Below are 20,209 nucleotides of genomic sequence, written 5' to 3'. Positions count from 1 at the left end.
AAATACAGCTGATCTACTCAACTACCCGTGGGTGTGTTTGAGGGCTGCTGAAGGGGGCCAGCTTGACTTCTCACCAGCATTTTTGCGCAGTATGTGTAGTTACTGACGCAAAAAAAAAATGCCCAAAGTAATAATTATGTTTCTCTATCAAAACATGAAAGTTAGTCCCACAAAAAGCAAACTGTGATAATTGATAAAGTTATTAGAATAGTTCAAAAGAAGTCATATACTGGATTAGAGACACTCTCCCACTCCCCTCCTCCCATGTAAACAAGCAGTATTAGATAAAGCATCTCCCAGAACTCAACAGGCACACACAATTAAAGCTAACTAAAGAATCTCACTTTACCGATTTGTAATGATATCATCCCAGATGTTCATGGGATCCATTTTAGCATCTGGATATCTGCTTGTCCAAGTTCTGAGAAGTCTCTTAAGGGAAGCTTGTGAAGCTAAGTTACCTAGAAATCAATTTAAGAATACTTTAAAAGCATCTAGAACCAAACAGCATGAAAAAGGCCTAAAACCAAACAAAATCTAACATTCAAACCTCAAAACTGCAATAAAAACAACCCAGTTGCATTTCTGTATTTACATTAAATACATTATTTTGTGATCATACTTTTGGTTATTGCTAAAGCACAACAGATTCAATGCGAACACCAGTGCCAACTGTCACTGGAAATCACCAGTGGTAGGTACCTTACCATACAGGAGTATGCTGGAATACAGTAGAACTGTTAACTAAATTTAATATATAAATAATTTATGTGCAAAAATTTGCAAAAGAATGGAGAATTATGTTCAAATCTACCTTAAATAACCACAACAGTTCTTACTGCCAAGAATACAGTAAGTAATTCCAGACCCATGCCCATTCAAACAGGAGTTTAGTCCTCTAGGTATGGAAACAGAAATTAGAAGTTCGGACAACCAGGACTATTTAATATAACGAAAACAAAATAAACTTAAGATTTTCTTTTACTTCTTTTGGTCATAAAATTGATGAAATCCTGTATTTCCGTCAAAGCTTGTACAGACTGCAGTTTGGTCATTCGACTTTGATATAGCAAAGAATCAATATTGGAATAGCTCTGAAAGAAAAGGGAGAGGATGAAAGATGCAACATGGTCTACTTAGTGCTAAACAACAACTTTCACCTAGCGCTGACAGATTACGCTCTACAACCAAGCCTTTTATGAGTTACTTATCAGACATGTAATCTGACATCAACTCTGCCTTGAACAAGTATAGAGACACATTCTAGCTATAGTCCCTAAAACAGATGGAAGTTATAACCTCTCAATTTAATACTTCATTTTGCAATTTGTCCTGGGAGCAGTAGGCTTCTGAAAGGCTGAATGACGCAAAATTGCCATTTCTCTGCACAATTACTCTGAAAAATTTCTAATGGATGAAACCAAGCAGAATAAAACAAATTACAACAGAGGATGATGAACTCCACTGGCTGGCTCAATTCTCATCATTGCAAGCAGCGATCATTGCAAGCAGCGACCTCAATGGAAGCTTTGTCATATGACTGGAAAGCACCTACATTTCATTGTATTTGGGAAAGCATTTATCCCAAGAGCATAATCTAGCAGCAGTAACAACAACAGCTTTATTATTCCACGAGTTTATACAGAAAAATCACATTTGATATAGCAGTGACCATTACCTGCATGAAGATCTGCATGCCATTGCTAATGTAATATTTGGCTCTGTCAAAATCATCTTGCAGGATGTAAAGGAGACTAAGCTCTTGGCTATAATACATTTCTATAACTGCTTTCTTCTGTTCTGTCTTCATTGCCTCATCAATGAAAGTCAGCAAAGTCTGGTCGTTTTCCCCATTAAGCAGCAACTTCAACTTACTGCGTATTATATAGGGCAGGTATGTCTCCTACAAAGTGAAAACATAATCTTTATTTCTAGGAATCGAATATTAGATCATCTTTTTATTATCTGTGGCAGATCATATATATATAATAATATTTTGAACCATTTTCTTAAATGAATTCCCTGTAGACAAATTACAATTTGTGAACATACCACAGGCAGCCTTGTCTGCTCAAGAAGTTGTTAGCAAATTCTACCAGTTTCAACAACAGTGGTTTGGTAACTCTTAAAATGTGCAACAAATAAAAGAGATAAAAGTAACACAAATACTGCAAGAAGTAGTGGTTAGATCTGGTGCTGTCTGATCCGCTACAGACTCCAGGTCAAAATAAAACAGCCTAAAAACGGCAGAAGTAACTACTTCAATTACTAATATATGAGATTGTCTGCTAATTTCCATAATAAAAGTATCCCAAATTATGCAGCTGAATGCTAACCGTAATCATGTTCAGGTGCAGGACACCCCTGCAGACATAAAAACAACACAGTATCAAGTTGATTTGTAAAAACCTGATAAAATGGATCGTTCCATGTTTTGCTTAGGTCTGGGGGTTTACTGCTGTCAATATTAACAGTAGCACAATACTCCAATGATTTCCATTCTGTGAGGTGGTCATAGCATTCCAGAGATGCAAGTTCCCAGAAATCCTTCTCTGCTTCTGTTGGCTCTCCATCTTCCCAGACTTCTTGAGAGAGTGCCTAGGGAATGAATTTAAAGGAGAGGAATGTTCTCAGAATTTAAACCAATGTCAGATTCTGACCCAGTCACTAGTGACTTAAGAACAATAATTGTCTCATGAAAATATCTATTTACCAGAATGTGACAGAACCATTAAAAGCAGAAAATTCAAGGTAGTCAGTATTTATACATAAGTTAATTTCAGATAGCCATTTTCAGTAAACTTGCATTTTTAAAAAGCCAAGTCTTTAAAAGAAGGTTAAAAAGATTCTTCTTTGTTTGTACCTACTGTAACTGGAATTTGCCATGAATACATGCAGTTTGCTCTCTTGGGGGTAGCGTGGCCATAGTGTTCTACTTGTCTGCTTAGGTAATGGTGCATGTGAAGCTTTCTAACAAACTGTTAAAAGTTGCATGCTTACTGCTCTGTTTTGACTGCTCATGGCATCTGTTCACATGTCTTTATAGACTGAACCATCAATCAAACAAAACAAAAGCCATCCTAAAGAACACGCTTCTTTTCAAAATGTTTCATTTTGGCTTATTAGTTTTAAGCTACAAGAAGGATTTGTGAGACAGAATTCTTGTTTTCATTTTACCTCATCATAATATTTAGCTGCTTCAGCATAATCACTCCTTGCTTCTGCCAGTAATGCTTTCTGTGTAATTTCCTTAGTCCCAATCTTACCACTGAAAATACCACGAAGAACATCATAATCTCCAAGAGACCGGTAAAGCCTAGCAATAAGAAGAAGGCAAATATTTTAATTAGTTGAATGGAAGTACATTAAGGGAAGTGTAAGCTATTAAAAATGAAATAAATAAAAAAAATAAATCTGCAATAATATTATAGGCTTGTAATATTAAAAATACATATTTCGTATATCAAATTATAAATACATATTTAACTAGATAAACTTCATCTTGTCTTGTAGGGAAACACCTGAACACTGGAAGCTCTGGCAGCTGAGAAGCTGTAAGACCTGTGGTAGACCTGCGTGGTGCCAGGAGTTGGACTCAATGATCCTTTATGGGTCCCTTCCAACTTGGGATATTCTATAATTCTAAGACATTTTTCAGTAGTGAGACAGCATCATCAGGGTGCACATCTCCCAAGTCTAAGTGCTCTAACTGACACTAACTGACTGACAAGACCTCAAAAGCATACTGAATTTTAACAAAGGGAAGGACTAAACACCCAAATGCCATAAGCCATAAAGGCGGAGTTCTTTGCAAGGCAAACCTGACTAGGAGTAACTTGTCTCAACCCAGAATTTACTTAGCGAGTTCAATCCATCTGATCACGTCTGGGGGAAGCTCTGTCCTCCCACGCATCCGCTTAGACGGGGGCTCCTCTGCCGGGCAGAGAGCCATCAGGGCGTGCTCCAGAAGCAGGATGCCCACTGGCTGCTGTAAGCTGGCAAGGCAGCTCGTGCTCACGTTAGCTGAATCCAGTTCCAGTAGCTCTCTGTGCTCGTAGCTCATTTCCTGTGAGATGGAACGAAACAACAGGTGTCAACCTGGTATAAAACTACACTGACAGTTGCCTTCCCTAGGCCACCTATTTGGTATCCCTTTCTCACAGTGCAAGCTTTGGAAATAAGCAGTTAAATCTCCAGAAGATCTCAACTCTGAAAAAGAAAAAGAAAAAACACAACAAAAAATCCAGAATGCTCTTCTTTTTGTGCAGTTGCTCTTCGAACAGAGAACAATAGAGATAACCCCTCTACTTCATCTGTCTCCAGGGACATCGAAGACTGAAGCTACCTCAAAACAAAGTTGTAAGTAACAAGAAATCGTGACTCTGTGCATATTGTTCAACCTGCTACACCTGAGTGACTTTCTGGACACTCTCTAAACAGAAACTGACTGGAAGTGGGAGAGAGGTAAATGAACACACTCACAGTCTGAAGCTTCCCTTCTTTTTTTTTTTTGTTGGTTATGTGCTGCCTGCTACACAACAGCTGCATTTTCCTTAACCTACTGTGTAGCGTGTTCTTGCTATGAGCCAACGGCATGATTAACTATGAACTAAAGGCTTTCTATCCACATACTTACTCAGTTCTAGTAGAATACTCATATTCATATTCATAAAAATACTCATTAGGCTCATTTGTGTACATCTAGTCCTGCCTGATTTAGAGACAAAATTTAGAAGATCTTTATCCTATTTAACATCAGTTCAAATACAGAATAACCCTTTTTTCAAGAATAAATACTCTTGTTTACCTGAAATTTCTTTTTAATACTTAAATCATCCTAAGTACGATAAATATTTCTGAAAAGTAGCAGACTAGTTTATTAAAGCCTTTTTTTTTCTTCCACTTAAGAACCTGAAGGAGAGTTTACATACCTTTAACAAAAGGGAAAGAAAAAACTACTCCTTAAAGGAGTAGACAATAGAACTTTCATTACAAGAAACAGCAATGTATTTTAGGACAAAAATTAATGCTTGATTCTTGCAATACAGTATACGCAAGAATACTAAGTGAAAAATCACTGTGTGGAAATTGTAGTACCAGACTGTGAGAGCAACTAAGCTACATTTCCTAGGCTATATTTTCTTACCAATGGCAAGCACCACAAAAATGGTGGCATATGAATCTGGCTTACAAAATTCATTACACATTTTGTAGAGTTGAGACATGCCAATTACATTCATATTCAATAGAAGAGAGAAAGAGAACAGCTTCTTGTAGCCTCCTGAGCTACAGAACAGGTGGATCCCAACAAGGGGTCTGCATACATTTTATCTACCATTCTGCCAGTATCAATTACATGTGCCCCAGACACTAATACCTTCCCCTGCTACCAACTTCTATGGATTACATCAGGGATGCTCAAATACACAAGCTGAGGCTTGCCTTTGTGCTGCTGTGCTTTCAACAGGGATGGCAAAGAGATGCCCTTACCACTTGTATAAAGTCTGCCTTTTTGACTGATTTTAAATAATCTGTTTTTTGAATCTCTATGTTACGTCTCTTCAGAAAAAAAAAATGTAGCCTAACACAGTGTTTTTAAAGAGGGTCTAATAGCACAGTTTAACACAAATAAGAATAATATCAAGACAGAGAACCAACAAATGAAATGTCAAGAGGGAATATTAACAGATAGCTATTGTGAGATGCTGGCTCCAAAAATACCAAGGCAGCCCAAAAAAAATCCCCATAGCATTTGACCTTTTATGCAGCTGCACAGAAGAAAGTAAACAAGAAATTACATTTTTTCAGATGTGTAAATACAAGTACTAAGAAGCAAAGTTTGTCACTGGTTGAAAAGCTAGTCCAAACTAGATATTCCTCCTGTATTACGAATGACACCTACTGTCACAGGGTATTTAAACTTCCACAACAGGAGGAGGAAACTACTATCTGCCACTCAAAAAAAGTGTTTTGAAAGCTGCAAATCAAACATAACATTAAAATCAACACAGATGAGAAGAATCATTAAATATAGCGATGATGAGCATAGTGATGAGGTTTTTTAATCTCTGAAAATTCATATAAAAGATGAAATTCACAGACTATTCCAGGTCAGCATATTCTCATAGCATTAGAAGCACACAGAAGCAAAGCAGAAAGGCTTGTGCTTCCTTTTCAGTGGTAGAGCTGTGGCACACGCACTCAGACTTTAGTAGAAACAAGTCTTTCTATCATTACTGAAAATTACCAGACAACTACTTCAGTGGAATAATTTGAAAATGTTGCTGAAAAAATAAATAAGAGATGTTAACAACAAACAATCTGACAGCTACTGATATGCTCAAGACATTGAAGTATTCCTCAATAAGCATTCCCAGAAACAGGAAATATGAGCACCATGACACCCACATAACCTTTTCAATTGTTCACATGGCTTTCATTTAAAATCAAGTCTCCTCTTGTTTCTGCTGCAATTAAGAACATTAGAAGGTGACTCAAACCCTACAGATTAGAAATCATAGAAACCTTGAAAAAATCAGTTCACAGGCCTGAAGTTACTGTGTTCAACTTAACAAGAGCTGCTTGAAATAATCATTTTGTTAACAATTCTATTTTCACCTGTTAAAACTTCAGTAACTGTATTTAACCTTCCCTACCACTGGTTTTACCACACATTGAAACAAACATGTTATGCTTTGCTACTTTCATGACATAAGGTAAACTTTACCTGGATGCATGCAATGAATGGTGGGAAGTAAGAGAGGCTCATACTCAGGAAGTGATTGAAGTCCTTCAGCAGCTTCTGTATGATGACTTTTTTCTCAGAAGGGGTTTTAGACTTTTCTACCTCATGGAAAATTCCACCAAACAAACTGCTGAAAAGCTGCTTGGCAAATGTTGGATCTTTCTGTGAATTACAAGAAACGCAGTTATGGTCACTGAATTTTGCTGTGACCCAATAAACTAACAATAAAATTAAGAGCTATGAACCATCCTGTACCTAGTCCTTATGTGGACACAGTTAGGGAGTGGAATAATTGCATGCCCCACACCTATGCTGGGAATCATTTCAGAGTTACTGTACCATACATTCAAGCCCTACCTTAATTTTTCTACATAACGAAACTCCAAAACATTGTAGGCAATATAGGTTTCAGGTCAGAGTGCTAGCGGAGAGGATAGAATTTACCATTTTCACGTATTCACAATTCCTGCTATGGGAGCCAGACACCCAATATTATCTTATGGACACCATTGCCAGTGAAGAGGGTTTCAGGAAAACAAACAAACCAACCAACCAACAACCAAAACCAGAAGACATCAATGTGTGAAGAAAACCAGACCCAAACATTCAGGGAGCTAACACAGAGACATGTACAGACAGATGGTGCCATATGAGATATAAAGGCATCTTTTCAACCCAGAAACACACTAGCAAATGTAACATAATCCTATGCATCCTAGTCTATAATGGGACTGGAGTTTGGTTTAACTCCTGATTTAATGCTGTTAAGATAATTCATGATTGTACTACTTCCTCCTTTTACATTGAGATAAGGGACCATCAAAAAAAAAATACATAGATAGTCAGGAACACTTTGACTTCCCAAACACTGCAGAATTGGATAGGTTCAACCTATGGTTTCTACCATTCATGGATATGAAAAGGAATACTAGATTAGTTTTACTGACTAGTCCAAGATCAGCCCACTTACAGAGACTTTGCCTGTACTTTTACAACTCCACTATAGCCATGTGAAAGAAAAAAATGGCCATTTTGTTATTATACAAGAAGAGATGTCCTTTGCAATGTCTGTAAAAACCACCACCATTTGTTTCTCAAGCAAATAACCCAGAGGCAATGGACAACAGCTGCTGACTGAGGCCCTCAGTGTTCTGAGGTGCTCAACTTCTTGAGGCAAGGTACATCTCTCATCGCTGGATGAGGCATAGGAGAAACACTGTACCTCAAAACGCAGTCTTTGAAAGCATATCATGGCAGTTGATTACAAAACAACAAATCAATTTTGAAAGCAGTTGCCTGACTGCATGTCATTTTCCCTACAAAAACAGAAAACTTCACAAATGCCATTTGAAAAGAAGACACACCTGAGCAAGGCCCTGCAGAGGAGCAATGAGGCTGCAGTATTCAATCTGGATGTCAGGAAGGTCTCCCACACGGTAACTTCTGTACAAAGTAACCTGGGCATCATACTTCATCTTCAGCTCAGACTTAATCTCCTGAAACGTTAAAAAAGAGTCATGTTAAACAGAAAGAGATGTATCCAGATAAGACATGTAATCACAGCAAATACATTTTCTCTAAAGCTGTAATATGGTTAAACCCCAAATGATCTTAACAGACAGTTACATAAAGGAGAGAATGTATACTTTAGCATAGTGGAAGAGGGAAACAGAAGAAAGCTTGAAGATTTTTTCTCAACTTTAAACACTTCTCATCTTGTCATTTAAGCCCATTTTTCTTCTACACAACTTCAAAGGAATTATTTTCAAAAGACATCCGAGAGAAATATCCTGGAAGAAGTTAGGCCTTGGCTAAAGGTATTTCCAAATACTTTCTTGCTCATGATCTACTTTTTCCTGTTGCCCCATCAGGCATTTGTTACAGCTTCTTTCTCTTGCAGGGTGGGAAGAAAGGGGAGCTTTGGTCTAATAGTAAACAAGGTGGCAGAAATAGGTGTTTGTGGGGCTCTTCCAGATATAAGTCCAATTCATATAGATGTCTGCAGCAGCACAGAATTACAAGTGTGTCTTAAACTTAACTCTCAGTCCCGTGTTATTTTGTTCTTGTTTAACTGTTATCATCTTTGGATGACAATATATTATTTTAGTCACACAAACCTTTGAAAAACTTCTACAGAGCTTCAAGTGTCTTTAAATTAATCATGAGTATGAAGCACAGCCATATAGTACTAAGTAATGTGTATAGTATCAAGTTTGTGGTTCTGATAAACACTCACTCACTACTGACTTTCCTTCAGGTCAAAAGTCCTCAGCAGTTCAGGTTAGCCTAGCAGCTGTAACACATTTTTGAGTTCACTTTCAGAAAATGGATAATGTTTTCTAACTATTTACGCAGAGTATTCTCACTTCAAGCTTTCTAGTTTCCAGGATGACAACTGTAAAGAGCTTCTGGTGTGAACATTTCTCTTTGCTGCTGGTGATTCTATCATATAAGATCACTTTGTACACAAAGCAGAAGAATGGGAATGTTACCCAGTACTTCTCTCACTCACACCAAGTGACATCATTTAACTTGAAGCACAAAAATAGCATATTTCCAACTAAAACCTTTTAAAGCAGCAACTGGCATCTTACACCTACTCCTTCTTCACACACCTGCTTCTGGAGATGAAGTACAAGACTGCAGATGAGATTGGGACTTAAGGTTTTAAACTTATCTGGATTGACAAACCTGTTCTCTTTTCTGCTCAGCCACACCTTTTCTAGCATAAATCAGACTGACTTTCTCTCGGTCCTTCAAGAAACGTCTCCGCAATCTTAGAATTTCTGCTCGTTCTTCTATACCTGGGTATAAAGTAGAACATCATCTTACAGTTTTAGTTCTGGAGAACAAACATTCATGCCCACAGCTTTTCTTTTCTCAAACTTCAGATGTAATGCAACAGTATCATATAATAACAGCAGGTGATAACAGCATATTTCTTTGTTCTTTAAATTTCTGTTACAGAACTGACAACGGAGCAACTCCTGCTCAGGTTAGTCATGGAGAAAATCAATTTTATACTGTTCTCTTCAGTCCATTTCCTTAGAAAAAAAAAGGAAGGAGCAAACAAAAGCATACCACTATAACTTGTGTTTGGCTGGTAGAAGACGAGGGGCTGATTGGGAGGTAGACTGACTTCTCTTTCAGTTGTTCACTATGATCCATTCAAAACTGTCCTGAGATGCTTCTCATATTGAAAAGGCCAATTTCAGTAGTTCTCTGCCTAAGCTTCTACACTTACCCTTTCAGTCAAAATTTTAATAACAAGGATGGTAAAGACAAAATGAGCAGAAAATGGGGAGAAGGAGCCTAAGCTATTAATAGAGCAGTGCTAACTTTTTTTTTTGGTTGTAAACTGGGTGGATAAAGGAACATTTTCAGATAAAAGCAGGTTATTCCACTGCTGGATTGTATCCTGTTGCAGAACATATCTACACACCTGAAGTGGGGAGGAAAAAATATTTACAAATTGTTCAGTTTCTTTAAAGAGCTGTGCAGTTAAATTTAAAACACAAGGGACAGAACTGACATTCACACTACATCATCTGAGATGGCAGAAGGATAGACCACACTACCTGGCTTCTTACCCAGTTAATTTTTTTGTCTGGCAATGTACAGTTTTTACAATTCTTAGAAGTCTTTTTTTTTTTTTTTTCTGGCAATATACACAAATATGTTGATGCTTATGCAAGTATCAACATACATTCCTGGAAACAAGATCTCACAAATTGAACCTCAATAAGAATGCCACAAAGATAACAGACCTTTAGTTTTGCTGTCCACCTCATCTTCAGGTAAAGCCAACCTTTTTTTTCCAAAATCTGGCCCCACTGGTTTAAAGGCTGCTTGTTTAAATTTTTCACTCCGTTTGCTAACTAACAGCATAGATGAAGACAAGGATTCCGAGGATGAAGGAACCGTATACTCTGCCAATGTGTCAATGCTGTTTCCAGTTAGCCAATTAAAAGAACTTCTACCACCTGTAAAAAAGTAATTGTAAAACAGTAATAATACAGATGAAAACATCTTTGAGGCACAATTTTCCTTCCCCAAAAATGTAATTCCCAGTGTTTATAATCAGAACAGATTTCAAGCTGTTATATAAGAAACACTTAAATTAAGCAGACTATAAAAAGTGTATCAGACAAATAAAAGTGTGCTATGTTTTCTCTCATAACAACAACAACAAAAAGCTCTTGAAAATAGAGTATTAAGTGCATTTACTTTTACATCAAAAATTCACATGCAGCAGGAATGAGGAGAATGGAATCGTTCTTATAGCAAGCAACATGATTTCAGAAGATACCAGTCTGGACTTACTGACGTTCTGTGTAGGAGTAAATTCGTATTGTCTTTGGGTAGCCCTCACTTGACCACCTACTGAGCCAGAAAAGGACGGGGATCTTTCTTGTGACAAATTCTTGTTAGTACTCTGTGAAACTTGAGTCTCTACAAACATAGGTGTGAGCATAGTACTTCTGTAACGCCAACTGGAATCAATTACAAAGTCCTGTAAACGCAAAAATATTTTAATAAGAATAATGAGAGTGAAGGCTTTTTTCTTTCCTTCCTTGAAACAGGATAACAGAAATGAAAGCATAGCATTTAAAATATCATCCTACATACAGAGGCAGGACATTAAAAACAAACAACACAAAAAACAAACAAGTAAAGCCAAGTAAAACCTTCCCAGAGCTCAGCAAAAAAGCTCACTAATTTAGACTGGTCAGCTGAGGACTGATTTATAGCTCTTGTACTAGTATTCTTGTTTCTTCACAATTTTTCTCCAGTTTAATTTGCTTTTCTCTACTATCCTCCCCACGACTTCCACCCCAACTATTCTCTTTAAAAGTATTTCAGCACTCTACACATTAGCTATACCTGTATATATAATTAAATCTTTCTTTTTTTGAGAAGAAAGCAAAATTATTCCCCCCACAAAATTACACTGATACCATGCATAACCCAGCTCTGTTGAAGATATTAGTTATGGATCTCGAAACACGTTTTCAATCAACTCCCTCACTACACCTTTCTTGTCAAAGTGGTAACTACCATCAGGATTGGAATTTGTCACATGGTTACGCTGAGGATAACACAATACTATTCACCTGAAATTTGCATTCAGATAGTGGATGCTCAAACATTTTTCTGGAATAATCTGGGCTCTTGCTGGTCATTTCAAGCAGAAAATTTGTGATTAGACTCAAGTACTGCGTTTCAATCTTGGTAGAATACAAAGAGCTTAACAGTGCCAGCATGCGATCAAGAATATTTGCAGGTAGCCTTGTCTCATCACTCCAAAAATTCCTAACAATTAATCTGTAACAATAAGGAATGAAGTTATTCTTTGCTATCAGCAAACAAAATGCAACACTATCAAAAAAAGATCAATTTAAAATACATAACAATGTCTTCAGTTAAGCCTTTCACATAGATGTGCCTTTTACATAGATTTCCACATTCATCTACCATGCTCTACAGCATTTAACTGGTGTTATAAAGGTTTACACTGAGAAAGATGTTCATGTTAAGTTATTTTTTTGTGTCTGTGTATAGCGAGCACCTTATTCAAAAACTTCAGAATGTCAACACAGAATTAGGTCTAACATACTGAAAAAACTTCTCCGTGGCTTAAAGCTCTCAGTTACACTTAGATTTGGTGTGACAGTATGGGATGAAATTTTATAAGTTAACTTACTGAAAGAAAAGGAAATGTTATCTGTTACTCTTTCATATTTCAAATACTTTAAAAACTGCTGTGGATCAAAGCTTATATTACAAACAAGGAAACAGCAATTCAAGGATTTGTTACTTCAGACAGCAATCACAGCACTGTTTACTCACTGCAGTTCGGCATTCTCATCAATCAGTCCTTGAAGCAGGATTTCTTTTGCCAGTTTGAGTACTTCCTGAGAATCACCATCTGCTTGGCTTTCTGGATCACTGAGGATAGGAGAAAAACATTTCTTAATGAATTCTCTTATTAAAAAAATAGGAGGATAAGGATGGTTGGAGAGACTAAAGAACCCACCCTTCTCAAAAGAAAATATCAACTTGGCATGACAACAAACATTTTTCATAACATGAGGTCTTTATTCTCTGAAATGGCTCACCTCCTCACTACTTAAAATAAAAATCAAAAATAAAAATCAGAAGACTAAATGAGTTGCTAGGTTTTTACTATAAAGGCCTGGCAGAAATAATGCTGAATTTGCAAGGTTAAAACTGACAAAAAAAACAGTGACACCTTTTCCCAAGTGACACTGAAGTAAAAATCACCTGTACTTTTTTCTTCACCATAATTATCCATTTAAATAGTAAACAGTTATATTACTCAAAAACATACAACAGGACCCCACTACGTTAGATAATACAACGGCAACCTACTTGCAAAAAGCGTATGACTGTTTCCTAAGTCAAACAGAAATAAAGGCACTTTGGCATTATCCGGATCTGTTCAATCTTATGGTATAAAGATGTTCATTCTAAGGTGTACAACTCTTACTACAGTTATAAACTCTGGCAACAGGAAAAAAAAGCAGAAGCATCAGAGCTAAGACCTCTTATGGCATCATGCTGTGGTGATGCAGTATCCTAGTTTTGGGCTAAAGTTAGCTCCACGTTCTTGTCCCTTAGTTTAAATAATAAAATGTCACCAAAGGTATGAGGCTACCAGGGCAAGCCACAGGACCTATTTGTTCAAGAATGGGAAAATCCCATACCAAGGGACATAAGTTAGAAAATAATGTTAGGAGAAGTTTCACTCTGCTTGTGACAAACCGCTGAAAGACAGCATCTGTAGTGAATACGCACCTGTAATTATCATAAATCCACATCAGAATATCATACATGGACCGTCGACATAGTACAGAAGGGTGAGAAATAAACCCTGTTACTCCAGGAAGAAATTCTTTAAGTTCTGGTGGTTTTAGCTTTGACAGCATCTTGTATACTATATCCAAACAAACCCTTTGCCTCTCATCATCCCTAAAGATGAAGAAGAAAAAAAAGAATAGTTGCATTGTTTTCGCTCTTCATTGTTACACATAGAACCAGAGTATCAGCTTACTTTTTAACAATAGTATTTGCTTTCACATAAAGGGCTTTAAGCAAATACTTTTTAGTCCAACCTAGAAGTAAGAATACAACTAAATCAATACATATCGAAGATGAAATTCACATCCTAGTGAATAGGAGCTGGTATTTCATCTTAACACTTTGCAGGGATTTTTATTTGTTTTTCACAGTGAGCTAACATCCAGATTCTGTTTGCTCAAATTAGGAGAGCAATGGCCAACACAGGAACATGCAGCCGGAGCATAAAATTTTTGTGGCCAACGCAGAACATATCATCAAATCTTAGACTGTGTCTCCACATTTGTAACCATGTGGCTACTCACCTGTGATTCATGATCTGCATGAAGTCTTTACTCTTCAATTCCAAGTAGAGATCGGGTATTTCCTCCGCCCGGCACATTATTACTTCCAGGCAGTAGGTTTTCATCACACCATGAAGTTTCGGTATCAAAAAGAACACTGCATTCATAAACCTTAATGTGACCAGAAGCCCGTGAAGAAAAGCATGTTATTCTCTATTATTCCTCTAGATCTACAATGCACGTACCATGTATGTCATGACATACCTGTCAGCAAGAGGAGGAAAATTCTTGACTACTTTATTCAAGCATATTATAAACTTGTCCTGTTGGGTGTTCTGATGATGTTTTAATTGTTTTACGACACAATCATAAACTTGATCTTCAAGTATCTGAGAATTAGAAAGACAGTATGTCAAGCATAGCCACGAAACTCAATCGCCTTAATGACACAGACTATTGCTACTGTACTGTTTGTTTGTAATGCATTTTGATAGGTAAAATTTGCCTGCCTCATCTTGACATTTATGGTGCTTCATGGCTGCTGAACACGATTGCCTAGTTTAACAATATGTTTCTGAGCTTCCGTTGATTGGTTTGGAACCAACGCCTTAATTTTGAAATACAAGTTGCTTAGTATGCTTACATAAATAGTAACTATTCTGTATGGCAGATTTCCAGCTACTGTATGTAAAAAAGACATTTTTAGTGAAGACATTTAGTGAATGCATCAGCAACCTTCACTAAACATCAAAGAATAAGCTTTATGTAGTATAAAATATTTATTTACTAATTTATTCAAAGTACTGCTTTTAATGGAAATTGGAAAACTAAGGAAGAAAAGGCTGCAGGAATTCCATATACAAAGGATGTTATAAAAACTGTATAAAATAAAAATAAAAGTAATTAAATGGGGCGAGATGTAAGAATGTCCCACAACATCAGGCTAATAGTAGACCTAGTCAGTATCTTGGTATTTTTGTAGCAGCAGATGCAGAATGATATTTAGGGGTAGCAAAGCAGCTGGGCTGCATTGTCCTTCTTTTTATCTCATAGACCAAAACATGCATCCATCATTAGGTTAGGGAACTTAGACTGTACATTGTTGTCTACTGTTTTCAGAACCTGTCCATGGAATTTTTTTTGTGTATAAATTTGCCTAATTTGCCCTTGAACCTATTAATGCTACTTACCTCCAGAACCTGCTGGGGTAACTAATTGTAAAGAGATACTTCTACTATCTGCCTTAAACTGATTTCTATGAACAAGCACTATCTCCTGGTTCTAGCACTGCAAGATTTAGTGAATAGCAGTTTTGCATTCACTTCATCCACTGCTTAGAAAATAGATTCATTATCCACATCTACCACAACAAGTGCTAAAAAAAATTGAAGACAATAGCTTTGAATTTTACATCAGTACTAGCAAGTTATTAAACACCTTCAGATACAGCTACTCAAAAGGTAGCCCCAAGCCTCCCAACTTCGAATTTCCCCCCCCTTTTTGTTTTTATAAAAACAAACGACAACAAAAAAAAGCAACCACCACAGAACCCCACAAAACTTTAAAGTATACCACGCCAGCATTGCTGGTTGGCAGAAGCTGAACAAAGCCCATTTGCTAGCTTCAAAAGAGTGGGGCAGAAACTCTGCACTTAAGTCTGTTCTAAACCTTTCTTCTTTTTAATAGTTTAAACCCTTAACTTAATCTGTTGGACAAAGACTGTTGAGTTTTAAAAACATTTATTTCTTGAGCTGAATTGAGTAGTCATATAAAAGATATGCACAGAATTAAGACAGGAATGGTCACACATCTAAAACAGTTACTCACATTTTCTCTCTCAGCAATGTATTGAAGAGCAAGTCCCAACACTTCTGCTGCAGCTGCATAAACTTCTTTATACCTTAATAAGCCCATGTTACTGGTCAAAGCCTGGAAATACCTAACACAAAAGGTAGATCTGCTGTAAGCCACCACTCCAGCATTCATTTTTACACTGAAACAAGAACTCACCTGAGCTGCCTAGGGGCACAGTGATTGCTTTTAGAAGAGCTCAGTACAGCAAAATACAGATTCCCACCTACAGTGTTTCAAATCCCTGCTTTGGGTGTTTCTGACTCTGTTAACTCCCATGAAACTGCAATCCAGGGGCCCACTGTAAGAAAGCCTACATCCTCCACAATATTTTCCAAAATAAATTAGCTCTGCAGTTTGCAAAAAGCATTACATGGTGACAGACTGTAGCTGAGGGACAATAGGACAAAACTTTCCAATGAATGAACAATACAACTCCAGTACTTTATGCTGATGAGACAGAGCTACTCTCTTTGTCTTTATGTTTTATTAATTTAATTTCTCCAGAAAGTTGATTTTTCTCACCTGCCACGATCTATTTCACACTTTGGGTCAAAGGGAGCTAAATTGTTGGCAAGAACAATTCCCAGCAACTGAATTCCCACTGAGTTGTCCTTTGTATCAGGATCTCCAGTAGAAAACTTTTCAAATATTAAACTGTTGGATAAAAACATAAGTAATGATATACATGATAAAGCCAAAAAATATACACACCACAAATCATTCACTTTGTGCATGTGTATGTAGACACATACAACCCCACCAAAACAAGCATGTGTACATATATAGAAAGCATGTGTACATATATATATGCATCTACATTCCACCAAAAGTAGAAAACATTAAGAAAAAAATAATTCACTTCAATGAATAAGACTTTACAAATTAAAATTCCAAACAAGAGTTTGTTCAGAAGCACAGCAGATCACAAAACTCTTCCTAAGAATACATTGGTATTCAATGACAATACATAATATTTCAAACAAAAAAAAACAACTCTTTGCAAAGATTACTCTTGCTTCTGTTGTTGCTGTTGTAATTCTCTACATGTTCTCTCTGTCTTTCTCTGTCTCTTCTCTGTTTAACAAATTAAGTTTCAACCTTTGGAGAGTTAAGTTCTGAAGTTTTACTGTCAATTCCAGGGACGAAAAGTTTACTATAGCAGCTGCATTTACCTTGTCATCCCCTTTGATAATATTCATTTATAGTCTTGAAATATTGGCAAAAGAAAGTTCTGAATTACTTACTTATAAGGTATGGAGAGACAGTTTTTCCAACACTCTATAACTGTCTTTATGATTTCCAGATTGTGTCTGAACACAGCTCTTTTTGGGTGAAAAGCATTCTTCATCAAGAATTCAAGCAATCTGTTAGCTAAAATCTCATCCTTAACATTTCCCTATAGGGAACAAAAATAAACATAGCGACTCCATCATTAACATAAACATTTTGCTTTTTGATAGTAAGTAAATAAGCTATTTTTGAAGTTAATATCCAAAAGAAACAGTGGACTGATGTAGAAAATTATTACAAGTACATAAAAAGTACATAAAAACTAGTCTCACTCGCTCCTTAATAAATAGTTATTGAAATTGAAATAATAAAAATTAATTTCACATTTTCTTACTTTGGGAGTGGTAACACTTGTCCAGGAAAGAACAGTAACTGTTATTTCCACTACCATGTAATGAATCCCTTCACCTCCATTATTCCCAGAAACAACAAGCTGCAGCAACGGACCAAGCCACTGCTTTGCATAAGGTCGGAAAACCTATGGAAAATGGAAGAATCAGGGATCAAATACAGATTATCCAACTATTCAAAATCCTGAATTCAATAAATTATTAAATACTGTTCAACAAGTCAGTAATTATTTAATAATTAATTATTAGTGAGACTAATGTGATCTTTTTAGCTCTTCGTTTAACCTTGTCTGAAGCACTAACCACAAAAAAATTAAAATAACTTTCAAATTTAAGGTATCCATAACCATATTCTTCACTTCTGTTTAGAATCCTTCATACATATATCTTTACATCAACTTATAAGTATTTCCACAGGGCCCTCATAATACATCCCTATAAGAGCTTTTAATGCAAAAATCTGCCCCTATGGAATTTGAAAGAATATGTCATTCATCTAACCTTCCAAATCTCCGATTCAGACAGCTTTACTAAGAAAGCAGCATTAAGTGGGTGTTAAAGCTTCCCGAACTAATTACGAAACTTAGCCTTTTGTATTTTGGACTTGGAGTTTTTCAAACAAAAATTATACTTTAAACTCAATGTCTGAAAAAGGACAGAAGTTAGAAAATAGTTCTTCACAAAGACACATAACATTATCTCACATCTGTCTGCAACCAGATCATCATTTAGATCTAAGGGCTTCCAGAAGACTCATCTGTGGCCATTAAAAAACATTTTTTTGTTGTTCTTGCAAAGATGGCAAACAATCAGCCATATCTCTTGCCCAGCATCAATGAATCAATTAGTTATATTTACAGAAGACACATATTGTGGACACACTCTACTGCTAGAAATAGATTTTGGACGAAAAAGTAATTCTATTACACTCAAAATATTGGCACTATCTGGAATTGAGGCAATGAATGTGTTCCCTTTTATCATGACTAGTAATAGTTCAAACTACTACATTTGAACCTCCCAAAAGTCTCAGCTGATGAAATATTTTGCCACAGAAGAGCTACATGGTTGATGTTCTAATAATATTAAATTAATAATATTAAAATAAAATATTAATATTAATAACATTAATATTAAAATAGTATTAAAAGAAAAAAAAGAAAAAAATACTCACATCCTCAGTATTAACAATAAGTTTTGCTATGAAGAGGCGAATATTTAGTGGTACTGATGGGTTTCCTAATTTACCATGCAGAAATTTCATCCAAAGAGGAAGGTCTACCGGAACCGTCCCCTGAAATTTAAAGGGGATGAGGAAAATATCAATACAATTCTGGAATTAAACAGATTTACCAAGCCAACAACAAAAAACAGCCCAAGCCACACAGGTCTCATTATAATGTAGCCATGAAAAATAAAAAATGAACTAATTAAATCATGACTTCCCCCTTGTGTGTGTGTGTGTTATAATTAGTGAAGCTATATCATCTTTTTGGCTAATACTGGCCTCCTCCACTTTAGGTGTGATCTGGTTCCTCTGCATATGTTTAATCAGAGTGGTCATAGATGCCATACATTCATGTTGGTTGAGTTCATCCATTTCCAGTTCCATCTCATCCTTTAAAACCATATATTCTGAGGTCTCCTGAAAAAAAAAAAAAAAAAAAAAAAAGAGTTACTATGAAGACCGTTATTGTTACTACAAGACCGTATTTTTTTTTTTAAATTATGATAAAGCCATGAGTCATTCTGATTTTATCTGTTTTTACAGATTTGCCTGTACATTCAGAATCTGCAGCAGGGAATAAATCGGATGTGTTGTTCAAACAACCACCTCACCAGCTGTGCATAGCACTCACTTTCTGTGCCAACAGAATGCAACTCCGTGTTCTTCTGACTTTAATACCTGCTAGTGTAGGTGTAGCAATTGCTGGAAGGAGACAGCTAGTTGAAGCTCATGGAAATGATTTTGTTTCATAGCTGAATGTGTTAATGCCTTCTGCAAGTGGAAAGTCTTATCTTTATGGATGTGTTGTTTCACACTGACTAGAAACCACAGCAGCTCTTTTAATGCACAGAGAGAATCTCAAAAGAAAACCTTGCAGTTAGAAATAACGTTATTACACAAAGCAGACACAAAGTGCATTTCTGGTTAATGTCACTGCAGCTAAAACACCTCCTTGCTCCAAAACATGGAAACAGTTTATCTTTTCCAATGTTAACTGTTATTTTAACAGATTTCAACTACAGTATCTATCATACTGTTACAAGCTTCCTTTCTGTTTTATTACAAGTCTTAACTTATCTGTATTACTTTTGATGAGACACTTTTTGACTGCAGAAGGAACACAGCTTCAAGACTTGGAAAAGCAGCAATTATTATCTTCCAAGAGCGGTTAGAGACAAGGTACCCCAACACAGATGTAAAAATAATACTGTGTTTGATCATTTATAGTATGCATTTGAATCGGCCAGCTTGGTTAAAGATCAGTCAGCTTCGTTAAGTATCTTTGAAGACCAAAAGAAGGAAGTGAGGAAACCAGGTGCCCAACAGGAGAACACAACCATTGTGGGACTGAGTGACT

At 36.4% G+C, this 20,209-nt stretch overlaps 1 protein-coding gene across 1 annotated transcript in view; it reads right to left on the bottom strand.

Moving 5' to 3' along the window:
* PRKDC (protein kinase, DNA-activated, catalytic subunit) overlaps nucleotides 1-20,209 on the bottom strand; it is a 76,651-nt gene that overhangs the window by 19,764 nt on the left and 36,678 nt on the right. The window contains exons 47-68 of the mRNA XM_032181124.1: nucleotides 19,132-19,269; nucleotides 18,799-18,918; nucleotides 17,609-17,752; nucleotides 17,229-17,380; nucleotides 16,507-16,638; nucleotides 15,958-16,069; nucleotides 14,395-14,519; nucleotides 14,152-14,301; nucleotides 13,565-13,738; nucleotides 12,596-12,694; nucleotides 11,860-12,070; nucleotides 11,069-11,258; nucleotides 10,513-10,728; nucleotides 9,437-9,549; nucleotides 8,110-8,241; nucleotides 6,728-6,907; nucleotides 3,858-4,066; nucleotides 3,178-3,316; nucleotides 2,410-2,598; nucleotides 1,679-1,903; nucleotides 986-1,094; nucleotides 350-461 (exon numbers count right to left, since the gene is read on the bottom strand). Coding sequence (XP_032037015.1) covers nucleotides 350-461; nucleotides 986-1,094; nucleotides 1,679-1,903; nucleotides 2,410-2,598; nucleotides 3,178-3,316; nucleotides 3,858-4,066; nucleotides 6,728-6,907; nucleotides 8,110-8,241; nucleotides 9,437-9,549; nucleotides 10,513-10,728; nucleotides 11,069-11,258; nucleotides 11,860-12,070; nucleotides 12,596-12,694; nucleotides 13,565-13,738; nucleotides 14,152-14,301; nucleotides 14,395-14,519; nucleotides 15,958-16,069; nucleotides 16,507-16,638; nucleotides 17,229-17,380; nucleotides 17,609-17,752; nucleotides 18,799-18,918; nucleotides 19,132-19,269 — 3,371 coding nt within the window. The remainder of the gene's footprint in view (nucleotides 1-349; nucleotides 462-985; nucleotides 1,095-1,678; nucleotides 1,904-2,409; nucleotides 2,599-3,177; nucleotides 3,317-3,857; nucleotides 4,067-6,727; nucleotides 6,908-8,109; nucleotides 8,242-9,436; nucleotides 9,550-10,512; nucleotides 10,729-11,068; nucleotides 11,259-11,859; nucleotides 12,071-12,595; nucleotides 12,695-13,564; nucleotides 13,739-14,151; nucleotides 14,302-14,394; nucleotides 14,520-15,957; nucleotides 16,070-16,506; nucleotides 16,639-17,228; nucleotides 17,381-17,608; nucleotides 17,753-18,798; nucleotides 18,919-19,131; nucleotides 19,270-20,209) is intronic.

Source organism: Aythya fuligula, chromosome 2, assembly GCF_009819795.1.
Source record: "Aythya fuligula isolate bAytFul2 chromosome 2, bAytFul2.pri, whole genome shotgun sequence".
Lineage (NCBI taxonomy): Eukaryota > Metazoa > Chordata > Aves > Anseriformes > Anatidae > Aythya > Aythya fuligula.
This window is presented reverse-complemented; position numbering and strand designations above follow the sequence as displayed.